The 24,285-nt window shown below is 42.7% G+C and overlaps 2 protein-coding genes and 1 long non-coding RNA gene across 4 annotated transcripts in view; 2 read left to right on the forward strand and 1 right to left on the reverse strand.

Annotated features, from left to right (window-relative positions):
- The first annotated feature begins 114 nt into the window (after positions 1-114).
- Positions 115-2,794, forward strand: Ss18l2 (SS18 like 2). The gene is made up of 3 exons (XM_055601608.1): positions 115-268; positions 407-483; positions 2,407-2,794. The coding sequence occupies exons 1-3, from the start codon at positions 200-202 to the stop codon at positions 2,492-2,494; spliced, it is 234 nt and encodes a 77-aa protein (XP_055457583.1). The 5' UTR covers positions 115-199; the 3' UTR covers positions 2,495-2,794.
- A 969-nt stretch (positions 2,795-3,763) lies between these two features.
- Positions 3,764-7,074, reverse strand: LOC129672289 (uncharacterized). Its single transcript, XR_008719477.1, has 2 exons — positions 6,347-7,074; positions 3,764-4,896 (listed from the first exon to the last, which is right to left on the reverse strand). It is a non-coding gene; the product is annotated as an uncharacterized LOC129672289 (long non-coding RNA).
- Positions 7,075-7,119: 45 nt separating this feature from the next.
- Positions 7,120-24,285, forward strand: part of Nktr (natural killer cell triggering receptor) — a 37,336-nt gene continuing 20,170 nt past the window's right edge. Inside the window, exons 1-6 of one of the 2 annotated variants that reach the window (XM_055601605.1) lie at positions 7,120-7,215; positions 7,325-7,402; positions 15,767-15,841; positions 16,569-16,676; positions 17,567-17,611; positions 19,387-19,474. In XM_055601605.1, coding sequence (XP_055457580.1) covers positions 7,345-7,402; positions 15,767-15,841; positions 16,569-16,676; positions 17,567-17,611; positions 19,387-19,474 — 374 coding nt within the window. In that variant the 5' untranslated portion in view covers positions 7,120-7,215; positions 7,325-7,344. Of the gene's footprint in view, positions 7,216-7,324; positions 7,403-15,766; positions 15,842-16,568; positions 16,677-17,566; positions 17,612-17,910; positions 17,944-19,386; positions 19,475-24,285 lie in introns of those variants that run through there. The other variant, XM_055601606.1, reaches the window with a different exon arrangement.

Raw genomic sequence — 24,285 nt, forward strand, 5'->3', positions numbered from 1 at the left:
GCCCCGCCCCGCTCCGCCCCGCCCCGCTCCGCCCCGCCCCGCTCCGCTCCGCGGGGGGCGCCCAATCAGCGTCGAGTCTCGGGCTCCTCCCTCTGACCCCCCCCCCGCACGCAGAGGGCGGGGCGCACCGCGGCGCAGGTTGCGTCAGCTGCGCGCGACCCGGCTGCTCCCTACGCGGGATTCGGAGTTTCCTCGCAGCATGTCTGTCATCTTCGCTCCTGACTGGCTACGCGGCAAGGCCAAGGTCAACCAGGAGACTATACAGCGGGTGAGTGTCCCCGAGAGCGGGACCTGGTGTGGGAGCGGCCTGCAGGGGCCGGACCGCGGTGGGGACCGCCTGTGGGCCGGGAAAGGATGGGACCCGGGACCGACCGGCGCCCCGCGCTTCCCCCTCGCCACCTTTCAGCTGCTGGAGGAGAACGACCAGCTCATCCGCTGTATCGTGGAGTATCAGAACAAGGGCCGCGCGAACGAGTGCGTCCAGTAAGTGGGGGCGTGCGGCAGCCCTGGGGGATGGATCGGTGAGAAAAGGGAGCCTGCATGCCGGTAACCGAGCGCTGGGCAGGCTGCGGCTGGAGGATGGCCAGCTGCGATTGCATAGCAAGACTCTCCTACCCCCACCTCCGCCTTCTAAAGTTTATTTACTGATTGCTCAGGACAACATAGTTTATGGTGGAACCTGGAGTTCAGGGTTTCACATAAAGCCCTTGTCAGCTGATGACAGAGGGAATCATCCGAAAGCGAGGCTAAGATAAGAGCCATGGCCTCCTGATTCGTGGATGTCACTTCATCCCAGTAAGGCAGGCCATTCGGTTACCTCACAGTCGGTCTGTGGGAATACACGCGACCAACAAAGGGATTTCTGCGTTAAACCAAGGTTAATTCAGGGTGGAACTAATGTGCTCTCTATCAGATATCAGAATGGGAAGAAACAGTCTGAGGCCCTTTCCTAAGAACTAGGCTCCACTTCTTTTAGAAAAATGTTTTATCGTTACTTAAATATTTAAAAGTGCCATACTATTTTGCCTCCTAAAAGTCACCCACAATCCTTCTCCAAGTTCCTTAATGGAATAGCAGAATTACTATTTTGAGTTACTTACATTTGACTCCAGCATTTGGTTTGCTTTTTTACAGTTTAAACATTTTCTTATTTTTAGAAAATGATTGCAGCATATTCTCTTTGGCACACTGACTCTTGTGAAAAGATAGGAAAGTCCTAGAAATCTATATTTTTTTTTAATATTGTAGAAGTTGTACTTCTCAAGTCTGATGCTAAATGGCAAGCAACTGACAATTGTCATGTGCTCACCTTGATCATAGGATTCCCCATTGTCTCTTTCTCTCTCTCGCTTGCTCTCCTTTTGGACAAGGTTTTTCTCTGTAGCCCTGACTGTCCGGAAACTTAACCTGATCTGTAGACCGGGCTTGACTTTGAACTCAGACATCCACCTGCCTCTGCCTCCCATGTGCCGGTGCTAATGGTGTGTGCCACCATGGCCAGCTGTGGTATTATAGACTGGGAGGTGGTGTGTGATGTTCTGGGGACTAAGAAGCACAGAAGATTCCTACTCTCCTGTGGAGCTGACATTCTAGACTCTAGAATCCAGGGGAAGAAATTAATAGACATGTAATGATATGTGCTTTGAACAGGAGAAAGTCAGGGGCATGGTAGAGGGCTTGGCTTGGCGGTCACGCACAGGAAGCCCTGGGTTCGGTTCTAGCGCGGTAGAGACCAGGTGGAGTGTGTGGAAGGCAGGATGCAGGGTATCTCTAGTAAGATGAGACCAAGTGAAGCCTGATCTTCAGAAACCAGTGAGGCAGCATAAAGGTGCTGGCCATCCTCAGGCCACATCCAGGAGGCCCCAGAGGGAAGCCACAGGAGAGAACAGACCCCGTCATATATGACCAGTCACATAAGACGTAGGAATGACGGCATTTTAAAGAGTTTTAGAACAGTTAAGATAGGGTCTTGATTTAAATTGTGCTGTGTTAACTCTAGCTCGGTAGCGTAAAGCAGGGCTGCAACGTAGATCAGGGGAGTGCGGACACTGCTGTTGTTGTCCAAGCAAAAGAGTCATAGTTGCTTGGCCTGGAGTAGCTGTGGGAGAGGCAAATGAGAATGGGTGAGAGTCTACGTTAAAAAGAAGGTTGGCAAAGCCAAGTGGAGCACTTGGGAAGGCAGAGGGAGGTGGATCTCTGAGTTTGAAGACAGCCAAGGCTATACAGGAAGATCCTGTCTCAAAATAAATAAATAAATAAATAAATGAATAAATAAATAAATAAATAACAGGGTTGGTGACATGTGTCATTCAGTTTGGGGAAAACCATTCCACCTCTGTGGGTAGGTTCTCTTCTAGCTTGCATGGTGGATAAAACAAGCTTCTGATTTTTGTTTTTCATCCATAGGTACCAGCATGTGTTACATAGAAATCTCATTTATTTAGCTACCATCGCAGATGCCAATGCAAACAGTCTTACAACAGCAGTGGAATGATCTCGCAGGAGGCTGATAGGAGACGTGACTGAATGGAACCCATCTCCTATGAAACAGACACAGAATTATTAGCAACCAAGCTGCTTAGAACATGGGCAAAAAGTCCGTGATTCAGTTTAGACTGTGAAGAAAGCTGCTTCTAACTCCACTATATTCTTAGTGTAAATATTTTAGTAACAAGCAGGGCCCATAGTAAACACTGTGACAACAGTGCCACTATCACTGTCAACAAAATCAGTAGTGCTTATTTATCTGATTAACATAATAATAATAAATGATGTGCACTTGAGTATCCCAAAATGTCTCTCTGTTGATGTAGCCCACATCAACTAATGCCACCTTCACACAGCCCAATTTTCTCCTCTTTCCTCTCAGGGAGAGAGGCTGAGGCAGGTATCTCTGCTTGAGGCTGGATTACACATTGAAAAGAATCAAGCAAAGGGCGCATTCAGAACTGAGGCAGAATAAGAAAGATGTCTAATAACCAGCACCAGACACAACTGGGAGGTGGGGCCAGGAGACAGGTCGGCCTAGGCCACATGAGACCCCGAAAAAGAAAAATGTTTTTGTTAGCGTATACATACTAGGTTTAACAATGACATTTTCATACATGTATACAGCATGTTTTGCTCATATTCACCCTATTATTCTCTCTTGTCCCCTTCCTACTTGAAAGCTTGATATACAACATGGATGCAATTTAAAGATATTTTGCTTTTATACTGTGGAACCAGCCAGCCATAAGGGACAGATACCGTATGTATCAGTTTGCTTTCTGTTGCAGTGACGCAGCACCATGACGAAAAGCAGCTTGTGGAGGAAAGGGTTTGGCTTAAATGTCCTGGTCATAGTCCATCATGAAGGGAAATCAGCAGGAACCTGGGGCCTGGAATTGAAGCAGAGGCCTTGGAAGACCAAGGCTCACTGGCTTTCTCTTTGAAAAGGCTGAGAATTTGTTAGGCTGCATGTAGTGACAGTTCTGGAAATTTGGCTTCTTTAAAAAACAGAAATCTAAGATTATGTTTTAATCCCAGATGTGGGGATATGGAGCTGCTTCAGACTGCAAAGCAGCTGGCTGGTTTGAGCTGTAGCAGGAGTGGTTTTACCAACTGAAGACAGTTTCTGAGATTGTGTGATGTTTGGAATTCTGTGAACTTTTCAAAGTGTATGTAAATGCTAGGGCCCTGAGAGGCAGGGTTGGTGGTTGGTGGTCGTTCAGGGGAGTTGGCTGCACTTCCTTAGTAGTGGTGCTCAAAGAAGAAACAAACAAACAAACAAAAATTAGATTTAATGACCATTCTCTCCCCTCTATCCTTTATCTCTTCTAGTGATAGGGGGTGAAATGGGGAAGGCACGATAATGGGTGGGTGAGAAAAAGGAATCCACAAAGCAGCAAAGGCCAGCTACAGCCAGATAGTTTAGCAATCCTAGTGCGGCGTTGTACTGGAGGCCTGGAAGGTCCCTGGAGAGCTGCTGGTCTTCAGTCTCTGTAGGAATCCTAAATAACGTGTATCTAATCCCAACCATAAAGAATGACTCAGCAAGCAGGCAAAAATGAAAGTTTCTTCCTTCCATGTCCTTTTATCTAATGGCTACCAGAAAATGTGGCTCAAATATTCCAATCAAGAAAACTTAGAGGAATGCCCAGCAGCTTAAATTTTAGTGGTTCCAGATGCAGTGAAGGTAACAACAGACCATCACAGTGTGATTCTATGCACAGGAAGTAGACACATGGTTGTACGTAATAGGGTAAAGGGTGAAGGAAATGAGTTTGTAAGGGGTGTGGTTTCACTTCTTCCAGATAACAAACTTTCTAGTTGGTTGATGGTGATGGCTACTCCACAAGGAGAGTGTACTTCATACCACTGAACTGCACTTGAAGATGCTTAAAAATGGTAAAGATTATATAATTGAAGCTGTACAGTTTTATAAAAGCAACGATGTGGCACTAATAGTTACTTGTGGTCACAAAGCCAGGCAATTCATGGGTTAAAATACAGTCTTCAGCAAATGGACATTCTGAGACAGTTTTATCTGTGCAGCCTTGGCTGTCCTAGACTTGCTTTGTAGACCAGGCTGGCCTCGAACTCAAAAAGATCCACCTGCCTCTGCCTCTCCAAGTGCTGGGATTATAGGCGTGCACCACTGCGCCAGCTAGAAGTCTAGATTTAAACATAAAAGGAAGAGCTTAAATTTTCTGAAGAAAAGAGGAGAAAGTTTTCATGAACTTGAAGTCTACACATCCATCTCCCCTTCCCCCTTCTCTGTCCCTTTCCCCTACCTCTTCTCCCTCTGTTTTCTGGTGTGGCAGAGGGAACCCAGAGCCTCATACACTCTAAGCAAGTCCTGTACTCCTGAGCTACACTCCAGCCTCCAGGGATTTCTGAGTGCAGCAGCACCAACTGGAAGAAACAACAACAAAAGGCTGGATCAACTGGCCACCAACATAAACTTTGGCAGACATTCTTCTCCAGGGGCTAGTTCGAAAAAAATGTTTTTGTTAGCATATACATACTAGGTTTAACAATGACATTTTCATACATGTATACAGTATGTTTTGCTCATATTCACCCTATTATTCTCTCTTGTCCCCTTCCTACTTGAAAGCTTGATATACAACATGGATGCAATTTAAAGATATTTTGCATGTAGTTTTTACCCCTCATCAAGGAAACTCGCCTTGCAATAAACAGATTAGTACAGAAAACCACAGCTAATCAAATTGCAGCGTTAGAGAGATCAGCTACAACCTACACATGTACAAAACACTCCCACAGCCGAAGTTTGGGGACCATTTCCTGGAGAGGGGACAGAAAGATCAGAGCCACAGAGTCAGGGAGTTTGCGGTCAGATTTTTGTCTTCTAGTAATACCAGGCCCTACACCTAAATCTCTCCAACATGCCTGCTTAAACATAAGCTGAGCAATAACAACAACATGCCGAACTGGAGTCCTCAACTCGACACAAAGAACCAAGAGCAGCCATGCTGAGAGGGAGAAATGGTCTTCCCAGGACAGAACTCACCAACTGGTCATCTAATACCACATGGTCAGCCACAAAAACATACAAGTAACACACATAGCAAGCAGGGTGTATTCAGCGATGTTATGTATATACACACACATACATATAGCACTAGAACAAAAGGGGTTTATGGGAAGGTCTGAAGGGAGGAAAAGGAAGTGGAATATGGAATGATTATATTACCCACAAAATAAAAGTAGTTTTTAAAAACTAAGAAAAATATTATAAAACTCCTACAAATAACATTTTATTATTTAAAATAATAACATTATTTAAAAATTTTAAAAATAAAAATGAGCAGAAAACAGTCAAAAGCAATGAAAAGCCAGGGCCAAGATTGTGAGAAGATATTTGCCATCTTATATAACAAGAGTTACATTCAGGACATACATATATCTTCCTAAGGAAGTATTTGTGTCCTTAACTCTTCACATTTCCTAGGCCAGGGGCTGGATTTAAAAGGTGAACAAAATCCTGAAAGTGCCAGTTGACAAAAGAGGTAGAGAGAATGTCTAGGACAGAACAGGGCTATCCCGCTGACGCTGAAGGTGGTGGGAACCGACCCTCCAAACCTACCAGGTTTATTTATTTTAAAAATCTAGCTGTATATGTCTTCATGAACTTATGTACACCATGTCTGCGTCTGGGAAGGCTAAAGGGCTACACTGCAATGTAGAACTGAAGTTACATGGTGGTCTGTGAGCCACCCGGTGTGGGTGCTGCCGACAACCCAGGTCCTCTGCAGAAGTAAGCACTCTTGAAAATAAATACATGGTCTCTCCACAGAGCCTGTCCTGTCCTGGAATGCGCTCGGTAGACCAGGCTCACCTTAAACTCACTGAGCTCTGCCTGCCCTTGACTGGGCAGAAGGCAGTACGCAGACCAGGCTGACCGCAGACCGGCCTCTGCTTCCAGTGTTGAGGTTAAAAGGTGTTATCCCTCAGACGTTTCTTTTTAGAATTTTAGTCTGAGTGTTTTGCCTGCTTGGTCTAACCATGTGCAAGCCTGGTGCCCACGACGATCAGAGGAACGCGATGGAAACCCTGAAAGTGGAATGGTTATAAGCCACCAGGGCGGGGCCATCGCTCCGGCCTCCTGGCTGGGTTTCTTCAGACAAGGCCGCCGGTAGCCTCAGGCTGGTGCGAAGCTCAGGATGACCTTAATTCTGAGTCTCCCGCCTTCACCCACCGAATGCTGGACTTGCAGTGTGGAACGCCATGGTTTGGGTTTTGCGTCGGGGTTTTGTTGCTGCGTGGTTTTGACAAGGTCCCAGCAATCCAGGCTCCAGTCTCAGCCTGGCAGGTCTAGTGGGGCACACCTGGTTCCCGTGCGTCGAGACAAAGCGCGTCCGCCGTAGAGGAGCCCGTGCCAACCCCGAGAGACCAGCCCCACTCGCCACGCAGGCTCCGGAAGCCTCGCCTGCACACGGCCCACAGTCACCGGCCGGACAACACAAAACCTCGCGATGCTGCGTGAGCCGTGACAGCTCGCAGACGTCTGCGCACTCGGGATTGGACGCTGATCCCGGGGGGCGGGGCGCGGAGGGCCTCTCGCGATCCTTGCTGCCGGTCTCGCGAGCTTTGGCGTGGCACCGGGCGGCTCGCGCTGCCGGAGGAGGCGGCGTTCCGTTGGTGACGTTGGGCTCCGGCGGCGCCGGCAGGGCGTTCTCCTGCGCTGACTCGGAGCTGTGCGGCCAGGTGAGAAGCCCTCGGGAGTGCGGGCGGGCGGCCGGGGCGGGCGGGCGGCCTCCTGCCGGCCGCGCCCCTGGCGGGCGGCCGCCCTCAGCGCCCTCCTCCTTGTCCGCAGCTCCCGCCGCCGCCGCCGCGATGGGCGCACAGGACCGGCCGCAGTGCCACTTCGACATCGAGATCAACCGGGAGCCGGGTGAGCGGGGCCCGGCCTGCCGGGCGCGGGGCGGGTGGGGGAGCGGGCCGCCGCCGCCCCGGCCGGGCGGGGCCCGGGAGTCCCGCCTCGCTGCTCCGTGCTGCGGGGTTGCCGCGGCCACGGGCCGGCCGACCGCCTTCCGACTTCCCCGAGAGTCCTCGCCCGGAGTTTCCGGACTCCTGGAGAAGTGGCCGAGGGGACGGAACGGCTTGTATACGTGGTGTGGCCCCGGACTTGCGACGTGGATGCGCTGCAGACGTGATGTCTTAGGAATTGCATAGTGCTGAGCCGTTCACAGACACAGATTTCGGTATATGCAGAGACGTAGACACACTCACGCAGGCGTACACATGTAGGCTTGCGCGTACGCAGCATAAAACTGTACACGTGATAAACATGCGTTTCTTTTTTCGGAAGTACTTGTTTCAGGCGCAGAGTTAAGTGACAACATTTAGTTGGAGGTGTGGGGGGTGTGTCCACATTTTCTGTGGTAGATTCTTAGGAGAGCTTGCCCTAGGCTGGAATTACATCAGCGACTGAAACGGAGCTGCCTCTCATGCCTACATCCCGTTGGAAGAAGACAGGAAATAAACAAAAGGGTCAAAACGTGTTCCCTCGAGTGCAGTGTTGGTGAGGTGTTGAGAAAAGGCTCTCTTGAGAAGGTGATGTTTAGGCAGATGGGAAACGGAATCATGCGGATGTTTTTGAGAACAGTGCTTGGTAGGTTCAGAGACAATGCTTGGTTTTTGAGGGAAAGCGAAGAGCCTGGTGTTGCTGGGGTAGAGGGAAGAACTCCGATTGCGTGCTAGAGGAAAACCTAACAGGGTTCTGAACAAAACAGTGAAGTGTTTCCTAAAAAATTTGTTTTTCCCCATTCAACATTTGGACACTTACGGTATCTGCAGTTGATTCAGTATTTGCCGAATTTATTCTGGAGAATTTTTCCCACGGTTTTTTTTTTCCCCCACCTAAAGTATGGTCGTACTCAGCAATAATTGGATAATTAGAAATGTAACTCGGAAGTACAGTGTTTTCCTAGAATGACCAAAGCCCTGGCTTTGCTCCCCAACACCGCAGGTACCAAGCTTGAAAAGAAAGAATTTAATATGGCTACACAATCTTTGCTTAATGTCTTTTTGTTGTTGTTCTAGTTTTAACTTTTCTTTCTTTTTCTTTCTTTCTTTCTTTCTTTCTTTCTTTCTTTCTTTCTTTCTTTCTTTCTTTCTTTTCTTCTTTCTTTCTTTCTTTCTTTTTTGAGACAGGGTTCCTCTGTGTAGACTTGTCTCTCCTCACTCTGTAGACCAGGCTGGCCTCAAACTCACAGAGATCCCCCTGCTTCTGCCTCCCCTATCGCTGGGATCGCAGGCGTGCACCGCTGCACCCAGTTATTTTTTTTTGTTTTTTTTAAGACAGGGTTTTTCTGTGTAGACCAGGCTGGCCTTGAATTTACAGAGATCCGAGTGCCTTTGCCTCCATGTGCTGGGATTACAGGTGTGCACCACCAATGCACAGCTGATTTCTTTTACTCTTAAAACCAAACCCCTACTGTCTGGAGCATGAATTAACCGCTGAGAGATAATGAAGAATTAAGAGTCAGCCAGGAATATAGTTGAGTGGGAGAATGCTTGCCTTAAATACTTAAGGCTCCAACTTCAATTCCCCACACCACAGATAAAGTATCTGATTTACTTTGATAAGCAGAGGTGATACAGAATTTAGATGTACTGATAAAGAAGTGAATACAGCATAGTTTGCTTTTCAGTTACCATCAGTACAAATGCAAGACAGATTAAGTTTTGAATTATAAAACTATTGAATGGATACAAATACAGATTAAAAAAGGGAAAAGCTTTATATTGTGTGATAGGTTTTCTTGGATAAGTCCAGTAAATTGTTCATATCAGAAATAATTCTGTGATTTTGTTGTTGTAAAGGTTCTTAGGGAAAATTCTAATTTCTTTGATAGATATAGGATTATTCCTTCATGTGTCTGTTACTTGATTGGTGGAGGATTGATAGTTTGTGACTTTTAAGAAACTGATGCACTTATCTAACTTGTCAAATTTGTGTGCCTCGGCATTTCCCAGTCTGTAGTGACAATTTCACTTTCACTCCTGATTGGGAGTGTGTTGTTAAGCTGCAGTAACACTGGTCTGACCTGAGTGAGCAGGGCCTAAAAGTAGGGTGGACTAAAGTCTTACGCAAGTCTTTATTCAGAGCATCAGACAGTTTATACTCAGTTCCAGGTTGGTCTGATGCCTGTCACTGGCCCTTAAGATCTGGTTACACCTATCTTTGTTGTGTAAACCTGCCTAAGACATATCTGATTGGTTGAGTAAACAGCCTATACCTGGGTAGCAGAATGGTGTCGGCGGGGCTAAGGTTCCCAGGCTTTGGGGGTTTAAGGTTCGTGGGAAACGCTTGGGAAGAGAGGAAGGAGGACTCCAAGAGAGAAGAAACCTTGTTGTGAAGGGAGGAAGGACTCCAATAATGGCGTGAAAAGGCCCTGATAAAGATTAAAAGCAAATATTTAAAAGATTATGGATGGAAGATACGATGGCATTGGATGCGGGCATTGGATGGGAGATGGATGGTGAGGATATTCAGACAATGTAGATAGGAGTATTTGCCCAGCCCAAGGTAAATAAGGCAGTTATAAAATGTAACAGGTGTCGGTGTCTTATTATTTGTGATAGCAGGTTAGATAATACCGCCATGATAATCTTAGGGCAAATAATAAACATTACATAGCCCAACATCCATTTTACTTTTAATTTACGACAATACTCAGAGTTAAGAAAAATCACCTCAATAAAGTCACAGGACGAGCCACACATGGAAAACATTTCTTTTCGTAGACAACACAGCCAGTGGTAATGAATAATCTAATGTGCACCCCTGTTCACCTGGGAGAGTCCGGAAAGCACATTCCAAGAACAAGTCCATGATTTTGAAGAAACTGAGGTCATGAGACTCTTGTTTTCTTGGAGTCTTCTCACAAACACTCGTAACTCACTCTGTGTTTGGACTGTTCCAACAATGTACGCCTGTTGTCTTTTTTTTTTTTTTTTTAATCTACCTAGAGGCTTAAAAGCTTCAATATTCAAGAACTAGATTTTAGTGTCACTGAATATTTTCTGTCCTCTTTTCAGTTTTAGCAATTTTAATCAACTTTATCAGTTCTTTTTTTATCGTTTCTTTTTAATGCTTGCTTTGCTTTTATTTTTTCTAGTTCTTATTTATTTGTTTGTTTGGTTTTGGTTTTTCGAGACAGGATTTCTCTGTGTAACCTTGGCTGTCCTAGACTCACTTTGTAGACCAGGCTGACCAGGAACTTAACAGCAATCCACCTGCCTCTGCCTCCCAGTGTGCTGGAATTACAGGCATGTGCCACCACACCTGCCGCTTTAAATTTTTTTTTTTTTTTTTTTTTATGTGTTTTGGCTGTGTAGAAGTTGGGTCTCCTGGAACTGAAGTTAGAGACAGTTGTGAACCACTATGTGGGTGCAGGGAATTGAACGCAGAAGAGCAGTCAGTGCTGTTAAGCACCAAGCCATCTCTCCAGCTCTCTTTTCTAGCTTCTTAATGTAGAAGCTTCAGTTGTTGCTGACTTGATTCCTTTTCTAATATAAAGAATTAATTATATATATATAGGAAGTATAGATGTATCCTATAAATTTTGATGTTCCTCAGTTTCTTTCAGCTCAAAATATTTAATTTTCTCTGAGATTGTCTTTAATTCATGACTTTAGAAGTATTTTGATTTCTGAGTACAAATTAGACATTTTTCATCCAGAATGCTTGAAATAAAAAGAAAAAATTCAGAATTCAGGTTTTACTTTGAAATTTGGGAACCTTTACATATATAAAATAAGATGTTTTGGGGGAAATTGTTTCATATATATGATGTACATATGGCCTGAAGATAATTTCATATTGGTAGCTTTGTGTGTGTGTGTTGTGACTGCTACTACATTAGGTAGAACTTTTTCACTTGTGGCATCATGGGGCACTCAAAAAGTATTAGGATTTGGGCCTTTTTGGATAGAGATGCTCAGCCTTTCTTCCCACCTCCTTTTTTGAGACAGGGTCTTTCCATGTAGGTCTGGCTGTCCAGCAACTCAACCAGGCTGGCCTCAAAGTCACAGAGCCTTTTTCTCTGCCTCCAAAGTGCCGGGGGGCTGGAAAAATGGCTCAGAGGATAAGAGTATTGGCTGTTCTTCCAAAGATCCTGAGTTCAATTCCCAACAACTACATGGTGGTTCATGACCTTCTATAGTGAGATCTGGTCCCCTCCTCAGGTACACAGGCAGAATGCTGTATAAAGAAAAAAAAGGTATATGCCACCAGGTCCAGTTTATATCAGAATTTAAAATGAAGTTATTTATAGCTAACAAATGACTTTTTTTTTTCTTCTAACCACCTCTTGTCATTTATGTTTAACTATATTAAACATAATTATTTCTGTTTTTGGTATGCTATTTTGTTGTGAGACTAGGTCTCACTGTTTTCCAGGATGGCCTTAAATTTCTCAAGGCCAGTGTGTTCTCTTCGCACACATTTTTATTTGGACGAAGTTGAAGGGTGTTTGCATCTTGACTCTCCTTTGAAACACTTTGGTGTGCATTTGTAAGTATAGGAGTATTCTTCTGACAGGTGTAGTAGCTTATGTCCTAGCACTCACACGGCCGAAGGAGGAGGATCAGAGTTCAGGTTCAGCAGCTCCAATCAGTGAGGCTTTGTGCATGCTGGTATAGCACTGTCCCGTGTAAGTGACAGTCCTAGCCCCAGGGTGGTTAGTAAAGGGTTTTCTGGCTTTAGGGTTTCTTTTTGTGTGTCCAAGAGACATATCATAAATCCTTGGCAGCTTATTAAAATGCATAAAAATGGGGATGAGATCCACAAACTACTAATTGAAATATGTCCTTAGAAAACAATGTAAAGTATTTGATTTTTTTTTTTTTTTTTTTTTTTTTGAGACAGGGTTTCTCTGTGTAACAGACCCTGGCTGTCTTGGACTCTCTTTGTAGACCAGGCTGGCCTTAAACTCACAAGGTCCTCCTGCCTCTACCTCCCGAGTACTGGGACTAAAGGTATATACCACCACCCACCATGCCTGGCTTAAGTATTTGAAATTTTCATCAAGAAGTTAAGGGCTAATGCCAGGTACATGCCTCGATCTTCAGACCACAGGTCAAGACAGTAGTATGGTAGTTTCCTTACCTTCATATTTACTCTTTAAACTTGAGACTCACACTCAGGACAGATGTGTGGGATCAGATTTGTACTGAAAGAACAGGCTTACATCTCAGCCTTATTGCTAAATTTAAATGATCTCTACCTTTTTTTTTTTGTTCATGAGTTTAAGTAAGACTCCTATGTAATAGTTCCTATAGGATAAGGGTGTTGAAGGGAGCTATTAAACAAGATAACTTAAAGACTTGAGTATGGTTTTCTATCATGGATTATAATGGGATGTATTAATAACTGAGCACAATTTAATAAGGCAGTCTAGTCTTTGTAATAACACGATTAGATAACCAGCTAGGGAACTGGTGGTGTGGGAGGAAAAGCTGTTTGGTAGCTCTGGTACTCTGATTCACTCTTGTCCCAGCAGTGATTTGAAAAAGATATTTTTAAAAAAAGATTTATTTATTCATTATGTATACAGTGTTCTGTCTTCATTTACACCCGCATGCCAGAAGACACCAGTTCTCATAGATGGTTGTGAGCCACCATGTGGTTGCTGGAAATTGAACTCAGGACCTCTGGAAGAACAGGCAATGCTCTTAACCTCTGAGCCATGTCTCTAGCCCGAAAAAGATGTTTTTAATTAAGGTATTTCTTTACGTGTATGGGTACACGCCCATGGAGACCAGAAGACAAAAAGCAGGGAGTGGGTTGTCCTTTGACCGTGTGTATCCTGGAGGTCAAGCTCACACTGTTGAGACATCTCAACAGCCCCTCTTTTATTTTTCTTAAAATTTTGCCCTGGGCTGGAAGAAGTCCCTTCTGAGCTACAAATTTGAGTTCAAGGCGAGTCTGAGCAACTTAAAGGAGACCATGTCTCGAAAAGAATACAGAGAACAAGGGCTGCTGGCTAGTCGTGAAGTTTTGTGCTAGTTAAAATCAGTGACCTGTAAGGGAGAAACATTCTCTGTTACACAGAGCAACCCTGTCTCAGAAAGCCAAAAAAGAAAGAAAGCATACATTACTGTGGTCCTAAGAAGGCCCTAGGTTTTCTTTACTTTTCCTTTCTTTTCTTTTTTCTCTTCTGAGACAGGCTCTGTACCCAGACCTGGTTGTCTGGAACTCTGCCTGCTCTTTAGCTCAGCCAAGATCCACCTGTCTTTGCCTTTTGATTTCTGGGTGCTGGGATTAAAGGCGAGGTGATTGGGTCTGATCTTTTTTGCTTGTTTTGGCTTTTGGGACAGGGCTTCTCTGTGCAACAAGCCCTGGCCTTCCTGATAGCACTCTGTAGACAAGGTTGTCCTCAAAACTACAGAGATCCACCTGCTCCTGCCTCAACTCAGGGATTACAAGGCAACCAAGCCCGTTTTCTGTCTTTATCCTGCAGGCAAACATTGTTCAGTGATTCCAAAGGTCTAAGTATGTTGTAACTTGCAAAGCTTATGGTTATGAACTTGATGTCCATCCCAGCTGTTTCAGGCATTTGTGAGAATTAATGCAGACATTGCTATCACTGGTGTTACATTGTTTCCAGTGTCATTGGTATCCCTGAAACATTCTGACCTGTATGTACAGGCATTGATCATTCATTACCTAAGTCTTTTTTTGTTTCCTTTCTCTGTCTTTTTCTTAACAGCTACAGCTTTGAAATTGTTTTAAAATTGACTTTGTTAGCGTTTATTTGAATGTTGACATAGGAGATGATGATGATCAATGATTATCTCACTCTTATTCATGACAGGTGGCTGTAGTGCAGGACACACTAGGATAGCTAGAGATGCGTTACAACTGTTGGTGATAACAGTACAGCTCAGTTTGTGTCTGCTCTAAACATGACAGATTTGATCTACAGTTGATTTTGATTTATCCTGTCTCTTTAAGTAAAATGTCTATAAGGGAAAGAATTTTGCAGAAAGAGGGAAGAAATGGGGTTAGGAGAGAGTTGTAAACTAAAACTTTATTTCTTGGGGGCCAGTGACATGGCTCAGTGGGAAAAGGTACTTGCTCTTGAGCCTGACCTCTGAGTTTGATCCCCAGAACCCACATAGTGGGAGGAGAAAATTCATTCTGGCAAGTTGTCCTCTGACTTCAATGTGTGTATACATGCAGTGCCCCATCATAAGTAAAAAGAAATGTAATAAAGTTTTAAATATATGTGTATATACATATATATGTATATATACACACACACATGCTGAGATCCTTTCAGCAGGTCTGTACAGTCAGAATTCTTTTTGATAATCCTAAAGTAAGATTTGCCCTCTTAGGAAGATCTCATTTCACTGACTTGAGGGCTAATGGAATGTGTGCTTGAGTATTGTGTCTTAAAGAAATGACTGACTTTTCATTTATATATGCTAATTAACAAGTGTAACCCACAAACAACTCAAAAGACTCTTGAAAGCACAATTAGCTGTTTTCCAGGGAGAAGTGAGGCCAGTCGCAGACTGGCTCCTTCTCATCGATGTTACTGTAGGCAGCGTTGGTTCTTGTGCACAGCCTGTCCTCCCTGGTTCTCAGGGATGGAACAGGAGCTTTGACAGTGAGTACAGTTTGCTGGGTGGCTCCTTAGAGAGCGTGGAAGAGCGTCCCTTCGCGAACCGCTAGCCAGAGCAGACTGCGAGAGGAATGCGCTCCTCACTGGCAGGGTCTAGCAGGTCACACAGGTGCCAACTAAGAGTGCTTGGAGCTGGGAGTGTGTGTACGTGAGTGCTGGGTAAAAGTCTGAGAGTTGTGTATTAAAAAGATCTAGTGTACAAGAAAGCTGTGTTTAAAAACACTTCAGATCTGGGGCTGGAGAGATGGCTCAGTGGTTAAGAGCACTGTCTGCTCTTCCTAAAGGACCCAGGGTCAATTCCCAGCACCCACATGACAGCTCACAGTTGTCTGTACTGCCAATTCCAAGGGATATGACACCTTCAAACTAAGGCACATAGGATAGAATAAAATTAAATAAATTATTTTTTTAAAAAAACACTTCAGATCCTACAGTTTTTGTGCAAGGGCCATGAGTTTTAACAGTAACAGTATGGGTGTTCATCTCCAGTGCTGTGTGAGAAAGGAGGGAAAAAGAACTTAGTGTCTCTAGGCATCTCCCAGGTACATTCTCTTAGGAATGTTGGTGTATTATCAACTTGCTCACAATTCCTTCTTCCCTCATATATTTTGTTTCAGTTGGTCGAATTATGTTTCAGCTCTTCTCAGACATATGTCCAAAAACATGCAAAAACTTCCTGTGCCTGTGCTCAGGTGAGTGAGTTTTCAAGGTGTTTCCAATAAGAATGCCTGGCTACCTGTAGCCGTATCTACTTTAAAGCAGGGGCTTTCATAAGAATCTAATTGCCTGTGACGGGAGTTTACAGCTAAAGTGTTATGGGGACTTCGGATGAAGTGAAGGAAAAATTCTTTTAGGAGGACAGGGAGAGAAAGGAGTAATCTTTAAATTGATAAGAAGCTACTTTGTGTAATACAGGTTTTATGTATTAGTTTGTCAAATAACACATTTTCAAATTTTGTCTTGGAAAAATGTTATCCAAATTTCAGTTCTTTAAATTTAGCACCTGAAATTATTAAAAAAAAAAAACAAAAAAAAACAAAAAAAAAAACTTGCTTCTCATTATGTATCATTGTGTGTATCCTAGCCAAGCAGGAAAAAAAGTTATTGTTAAACATTAAAAATAGCAAACTTAATTTTTAAAACCTGTGTTTGAACCAGTTTCCATGATTCATTCTTCAGTGAAATAATCATCTTCGTTCTTACCTCCTGTAGAATTGTTTCTGGATCAGTGAATACATTGCTTTGCATTATTTTTTTTGGTTTGTGCGTTATGTGTGTGTGCTACACCGTGTCGTTTGTCCATTTCTTACATCTCTCATAGTGTCAGCACATGGGAGGGATTTGACCACAAATTAGCTGGTTGATTATTCCCATGGAATGATGAGTTTGTAGCTAAACTTCTTTTTTTTTTTCCCCCAGGGGAGAAAGGCCTTGGGAAAACAACTGGGAAGAAGTTATGTTATAAAGGTTCTACATTCCACCGTGTGGTTAAAAACTTTATGATTCAGGGTGGGGACTTCAGTGAAGGTAAAGCTAAAAGTTATATTCCTAATAAATCCATCCATCAGTTTTTAAAGAATCTCATTATTGCTTTTAACTGTAAATATGTCAGAGAATGATGAGAATATTGTGTGTCCTCAGTGCATCATTGTTTGAACAGATGTTACAGATCTAGAATTTGTGAAAAAGTAAACACTGTGATGCTTTATTTTGTTTATGTAATTTATTTTAGTAACATCATCATTACCTGATAGATTACCTTCCAGTGAACACATAATACTGTCCATTTACGTCTATTCCAGAAATTTCTTTGTGTGACTTCTACTTGAAATAAATGGGTCATGAGGTCATTTTTTATGATAATATTTATCATAATTTAAAGATTAATTGAATGTACCTAGAATCGGGGGGGGGCAGGTTGTAGCAATTAAAAGGCTCAAGAGTTCCTTCTGCATATAAAAGCCATCAAAAATAATTTACTGGGCTGAGAATGTAGCTGAATGGTAGAACACTTGCTTGGCATGTGCTAGGCCTCGGTGTCACTCTCAAGTACTGCAGTGATACTAGTGCTAATAATAGTAACAGCGGTGGATGTGATGCCGTACACCTGTAGTGCCAACTCCCGGGGGGCAGAGGCCAGGAATTTTGAGTTTAAGGTCACCTGATGTGCCTTAATCCAAAGCAAATGGAGCTGGAAAGGTGCTCAGCAGGTGAAGGCACTTGTGACCACCTCTGACCTCATTCAGCCCCTGGGACTTACCTGTTGGAGGTAGACAACCAACTTCTGCCAGTTTTCTCCTACCTCCACGTCCACACTGCTGCATACGTGCATGCGTGTGCACACAACAGATGTTAGAACGACAGTGATTGTTGTGTGTTGAGTATTTAAAATTTTCACTATGGCTCATTGTTTTCAGGCAATGGAAAAGGTGGAGAATCAATTTATGGTGGATACTTTAAAGGTAAGGCTTGCTTTTGTTGTTGTTGTTGTTTCAGTTCTGATACAAAGCAAGTTTGGTCGAGTACTTTTAATGAGAAGAGGATTACTTGTAGTTCACGGTTTGCATGAAACTAATGCTGCATGAAAATACTTTATTTGCATGACTGGGGATAAATTATCTTGTAATATGTAACTTTTAATTGACAAGATTAATTACGGCTAACTTTAAGGTTAGACATGACTTTCAGCATGGAGGTTAGGCAACTATATACATGAAAACTCCTATCTTCCTGCCTAAAACTGTCAACATATTCTTTTGTTTATAGAGAATGTGGTCTTTTGCAAAATGAAAAGGTAAGAGAACGAAGCTCAGTAACACAAACTCCACTCTGCTCCCTGTGCCCTCCTAATAAATCCATGGACAGTCTGGTCAGGTTGTGCCTGGATTTCTGTATTGTTTGAAGACTTGGAAAATCTGTGATTCCATACATGCATCTGTGCCTTTGTTTCTTTACAATGGGTTATTAGTTCTACATCAGGGAAAAAGAATCTCTTGTGGTTTTCCCCCTAAACCAAGCAGTTTCTTTGAATAAAAGTTGGTATTTTTTCTTTTCTCGAAGGTTTGTATGTTTTCTTTTGTGTACTAGAACTATGTATATGGTTGTATTTTATTCCTACAGTAGTAACATTTCATTAAGTCTAACTATTGCACTTCCCCAAAAAGCCTTAGAAAAGTCAGTTGCAGGGACTTACAGTGGGCTCCAGCACTGCTGGGCTTGAGTGTCATCAAGCATCAGTGTGTAATACTCTTTTATATTTCTTTTGGGGGAAATGGATCACTATTTTTCAGAAGCCTGTCCCCAAGGTAATCATTTCTTTAAAGTTCTTTATTTCTGTTTGTTCTGAAGAAAGATTTGTTTGTATGAATGTAAAAGGAAATTTGATTTTAAAGATATTTCTCCCTTCCAAATACTTACCAGGCCTGATCCTGCTTAGTTTCTTATGTTAGAGGAGATCAGGCACATTCAGGGTGATATGGCTGTCTAGTTTTAAAGACCTTTCTACAAAGCCATCTCTGAGTGATGGTGATGACAGTTTTCCCCTTCCTAGCTGGTTGTACTGGCATGTAGCGACGTAATGTTGTAGCCTGCTTTAATGTGGCAGCTCTCTGTGGAAGATGGTTTTGTATCTTAAAATTCTATTTTGCCTTTTAAAATGTTATTTTTATACAACTTCCTTCCTTGGGTAATTTTGTGATCCTACTGTTAACTTAATTTAATTAGACATTTTTCTAAAACTTAATATATGTAATACTTTGTTCTTGTAGAGCAGCTTGACTTCAGTGGGATAATAAATTTACCACGCAAACGTTAAGCATTTGAGATTGGGTGCATTAAACTCCACCTATGTGTAGCTCAGTGTCAGGCTGATTGGAAACTTGAAGTAAAGACATTTTACTGTAGAGATTTTTCTAAAAATGTATTGGCGAGTCTTCCCTGAGAGTCAGTAGTTTATTTACCATTTAGCCAAGTGTGTTGCTGCTGGAAGTGACTGTTCTAAGGCTGTTTGTACAAAGTGTTAAATACCTGCTCTTTTCCTCAAGGCTTTAATTAGTATCTTTTCAGCCTTTTTGTGCTTTTGTTATTCGATTAGTTGATTTTTTTTTTCTAAATATTGCCAAGTATCTTACTGACCAGAAGAGGAATTTCATCCTTTGCTTTCAATTTAGTATTTGAGCGTTATTTTAAAAAGCTGCTTATAATTAGAGACTAACAAATTTGTGTTTTCTTCAAACAGATGAAAACTTTATTCTCAAACATGACAGAGCGTTCCTTTTGTCAATGGCAAACCGAGGGAAACATACCAATGGTTCCCAGTTTTTCATGTGAGTAGGCGTAATGCAGACATGAGCTTTTCCTACAGAGAAGCGCTGTTCATGAGAAAGATGGCTAGCTAACCTCACTTTGCCGCTCAAATTCTGACAGCTTTGGTTTGATTCTGTTTCTGATATTACATAGTAAGTGTAATCTAGAATGCCTGCTTCAGCCCTCAACACAAACCCTGGATTTGAAGAATGGAACTTAAAAATATAACCTGAGAGTACATAGTGTTTTCAGAATATGCTGTCATCCTGAGAAAAGAATTTAACTTTAGCCTGTTCTCATTTGAAGGCTCAATTTAGAAACGTAGAAGATTGGAATAAGAACTCGTGATGTAAAATTGCCCATGCTGTAGCAGGGTGTGGTGGCCTTTAAGCTTAGCGCTGGCAGACCTCTTGAGTGTTAGGGAGTTCAAGACAGGTAGAGAGCCACATACTGAGGCCCTGTTTAAAAAAAATGATAATGTAAGTGGGATGAACCGTAGGCACAAGAATGAGTTAGTTTTGGTAAACCATCATGTGACCATTTTTGTTTTTCCTCTCACTGTTTATTAGCCAGTTTTGAGAGAGGTAACAGTATTGTCTGATGAGGTACAGAAAATGATTTGCTATTGAGTCAGCATTTTTAACTAGCCAGAATTTCTAAGTTCTCACAATATTAACCCAACACTGGCTGTCATTTTTGCCAAAGTTTATAAACATTACTCAGCAAACTTTAAAGTACTAAATTTGCTTTTCAAAGAGCCAAATGCCTTTTGGACCGGCTGTATGGCTCAGTGGGTAAAGCACTGGGCAGATGAGCCTGGCAACCTGAGGTCACTCCTCAGAACCCACACAGAGAGGGAGGAGAGAGCCAGCTCTGCAATTGTCTGCTGATCTTTACATGTGCACAGACACATGCACACACACATGCACGCACAGCACGCACAGTCCTTTCTTATTTAAATACTCGTGCACAACAAAACACTAAATTCTCATGAGAAAATTCTAAATAAAACCTTTGGCATACTTTAAATTCTTACCTAAACCTATTTTTGTATTATCTCATCATATAAAATATGAAAGATAACTGTCCAGCATGCAGCTTAGTAGTTTTGATAATAATCTGTTGTTCTATGTATGTCGGAGAAATATCTTATTCATGATTTATCACAACTTTTCTTTTACATCTTTCTTAATGGATAAATAATGAATGGCGCTTCCCTGTCTTTAAAGAAGTCAGTTATTCATATAAAAACTCACATTTTATGTCTGAAAGATTTTCAACATGATCTGAAGAAGTTCAGATAAGGGGCATTCTGTTCCGAAGGATGTCCTAAAAATGGAAAGCTAGTAGAAGGTGTGTGTGCTGGAGTTCCACAGGAAGGAGGCCCGAGATAGCAGCTCCTAACGCGCACTCTCTTACTCTGTAGTACTTCTCTTACTCTTAACCTCTGAGGGGGAGGGGCAGTGCAGACCACAGAGGTAGACTTTGAGGAACTATAGTGACTCCATGTCAAAGCTGTTTGCTTGGAGGCCTGCGTTTCCATTTTTACGCTTATCTGAACTGCGAACATGAAAAACTAACGATTCATTGGTCAGGATGGTGCCATCTGAGGGCTCTAAAGTTTCTTTTTATATCATTACATCTAAAATTTGCCTTAGGTGGTTGCATTTTCTTGCCATCATTACATGTAGTTAGCTAACGGACCTCTGTTAGAATCTGGGATATGAAGTCCTATTCTGTTATCTTATTATTTAATAGCCACTTCAGTCTCTAGGAACACTTAGTAAAAGCCATTACTGCTTTCTGTGTGGCCTGATCTTGCATTGGTCTAATGTTTGCTGAGGAATGTCAAATGAAAAATTTAAGTCCATAATTAGGAATAAAAACTTAAAGCTGGTTTCTATAATTTAACAATGGGTAGCACTAAAATCACTGAAAGCATGAAAAAAATTTTCTATCTTTAGTTTGGTGAAAATTTATTTGAAACTTCCTTGTGGAGAGGAGTTCACAGTCTTGGAGGTAATTGAACATTTTGCACCCACAACAAAGTTTGTCCTGACTTTTTAAAAAGTAACTTGTGTCTATGTGCTGCTTTAAGCTGGCTGAAAATTCCACTTCCTGAGTTGCAAAATTAAATCAAACTAAAGTTTATGTTTCTGTGTGAAACGTGTCCTGACCTTCATGGAAAGGATAGAGACAACAGAGATGGCAGCCAGTAAGGGAGAGTCTTTGACACTTGCTGTCTTGCAATCTCATGTCCTTTTGGCACTGGTGTAGTAAAAGAAATAACATGGTGTCCTTTGCTTGTGTGTGTGTGTCAGCGCTGAGATCTCCCCGTGGCTCCCCAGGGACAGCTCCGGGTCTTTGTCCTGTCACCACACTTCCTGTGGCACCTTGGATAGCAGCTGTGAGCAGAAGGAAGGAGTGGTGTAAGAGGCATCACAGGTGTCTTAGGTGTCCTTGCCCTTGCAAGGACCTGTAAAACATCTGCACAAAATGGCACTCGGTTGGGGCCCACAACTCTACAGCTGTTCTTGACAGTGAGCGTGGAGCTGTTAGTGTCACCATGGAAATCCCTCAGGGATTTTGTGCTGTCCGCATTAACTGTTGTCTTGAATCTCACACACGTTAGCAGCTTCCCTTCCTCAGGTGTACACTGAATTTTCTTCAACATAATTTTGTATAAATTGTTTTCTTTGGCTGAAACCATTTATTTGTCTTTGTGTGTGAAGAGAGAAAACATATATTAGCAGATACATATTTATATTTCGTGATCCTATATAGTGGAAATAAGGTTTTCCTTACAGCTATCTGTAAATTTTATCATTAACTGCTTGTATTGACTACTGTCTGGACTGTCGTGCTTCTGTTTTGAGAGCATATAAAAGAAGAGACGTTCTTCTGATCGGGAAACGGGAAGGTAATGGTGTGTGGCCCCATCCTCATAAACTCTGAAGGAAATAAGGGTTTGTTCACATTGAAACATGCAGACTCCTGGGACCGCACTCACCAAGCCAGCCCACATCAGTGTTCACTCATTTTGTCACTTTGTTTATTTTTTACGTTAAGTATAAAAAAAAAAAAACACACACACACACAATAGGAGCTGCAGGGCAGGAATTGTGTAGTTCCTTCCTGGTGGAAGGCTTGCCCTGTATGTGCAAGGCCGTAGGCTCAGTCACTAGCCCTGCAGAACACAGCTGAAGGAATGACTGTATCAGATAAAGCTGTAGAATTAGAGTGGAACAGGGCTTAGAAAACACGTGGAACAAGTTTTATGTTCTGCAGAAAGTGAGTGTTGAGCTAGGAAGACAAGCATGCCCAGTCCAGGCTGCTCTAGAATCCCTTCTCACATTCTGGAAGAACCTGTCCTACAGAAGAGAGCTGCTGCCTGCATGCTTCAGGGTGACAAGCCCTGTGTTCTGAGTCACTGTGGCTAAGTATCAGAGGCAGGTTGTTCTGCAGAGAAGGAAAATAATAGTTGGAGAACTTCTTTAGCTATCATTGTTAGCGATCATTCTGGTACTAATTTTTATTATCTCTAGTCATTGAAAAGATAGGAAAGCATTATATAAAACAGTGATTAGAAAGGTTACTTTATAACTTTTGTTATTCTTTTCTGGGATGGAATTGGTATGTAGCTATGAGGAAGCTTTGGTTTTAGCCAGATGTGGTGGCTTCTGCCTGTGGTCCTGGCACTCAGATGGCTATGGAAGGAGAACAGTTGTGAATTTTGATTACAGAGTAAGTTCCAAGGTATCATACGACACACAGAAAAGATAAATAAAAATAAAAACCACACACACACACACAAAATCCTGGTTTTAGCTGTTTTTCTGTACCAAGTTACAGATTTTTAGAAATCTTTAATTTGTAAAAGCTATGTCTGTGTCTGTTGGCAGGTGTATGTGTCTTGTGTTTCTCAAAACTACATGAGAACAGAAGTTAGACCTTGACATCGGATGTCTTCCTTCGTCAACTTCCTCCCCCTTATTTTTTGAGACAGTCTCCCACTGAACCTGGACTCTCTGGATTCTCCTTTGCTAGCTGGCTGGCAGGGTCCTTTCTCTGCCCTCCCCATTGCTAACATTACAGGTGCATGCTCCTACACTTGGCTGTTATGGGTGCTGGCTATCAAACTAGGGTCCCTTATGCTAAAAAAAAAAAAAAAATCAAAAGCTAGTTAACACCCAGTGAGCCATCTACCTAGCCTTAAATGGGCCCTTCTTTTAACATGAGCTAAAAATATTTTGGTAGAAAAATGTCTTAGAAGAAAGAGCATGTCTTATAGAAAGATCTGAATAAATCAAGTGATCTGTGTATAGACATTCTTGTCTAAAAGAAATTATTCTGTAACTACTTAGTTTTCCCCAGTTTGAATAGTACCTCAAAAAGGCTTGGGAATCATTTTGTCTAAATCAGATAGCAGCAGTTTCTCCCCTCAGCTGCTACTAAAATACCTGTCAGTGCAGGTCTCTTTCTTTTAATAATACTTATTTTGTGTGTATGACTGTTTTGCCTGGCTATGTCTGTGTATCCTGTGCATACAGTGCCCTTAAAGGCCTGAAGAGGGCGTTGGATCCCCTGTGACTGGAATTGTTGTGAGCTACCACGTGGGTCCTGGGGAATTGAACCTGGATCTTCTGGAAGAGCAGCCAGTGCTGCTATTCTGAGCCTTCTCTCCATTTCCAGAGTAGACTTGTTAAGGCCCCAGAGCCTTAGTGAGTAGCTTGTTACCGGTCACTCACTGTTCTGGTCGTGATAATGTCTATGAAATCGAGATATTATAGAAATGCCCAGCTTAACCTTTAAACAAAATTTCTGCTTCTTT

This window comes from Psammomys obesus, unplaced genomic scaffold (genome assembly GCF_907164565.1).
Source record: "Psammomys obesus unplaced genomic scaffold, mPsaObe1.curated_primary_1811, whole genome shotgun sequence".
NCBI lineage: Eukaryota > Metazoa > Chordata > Mammalia > Rodentia > Muridae > Psammomys > Psammomys obesus.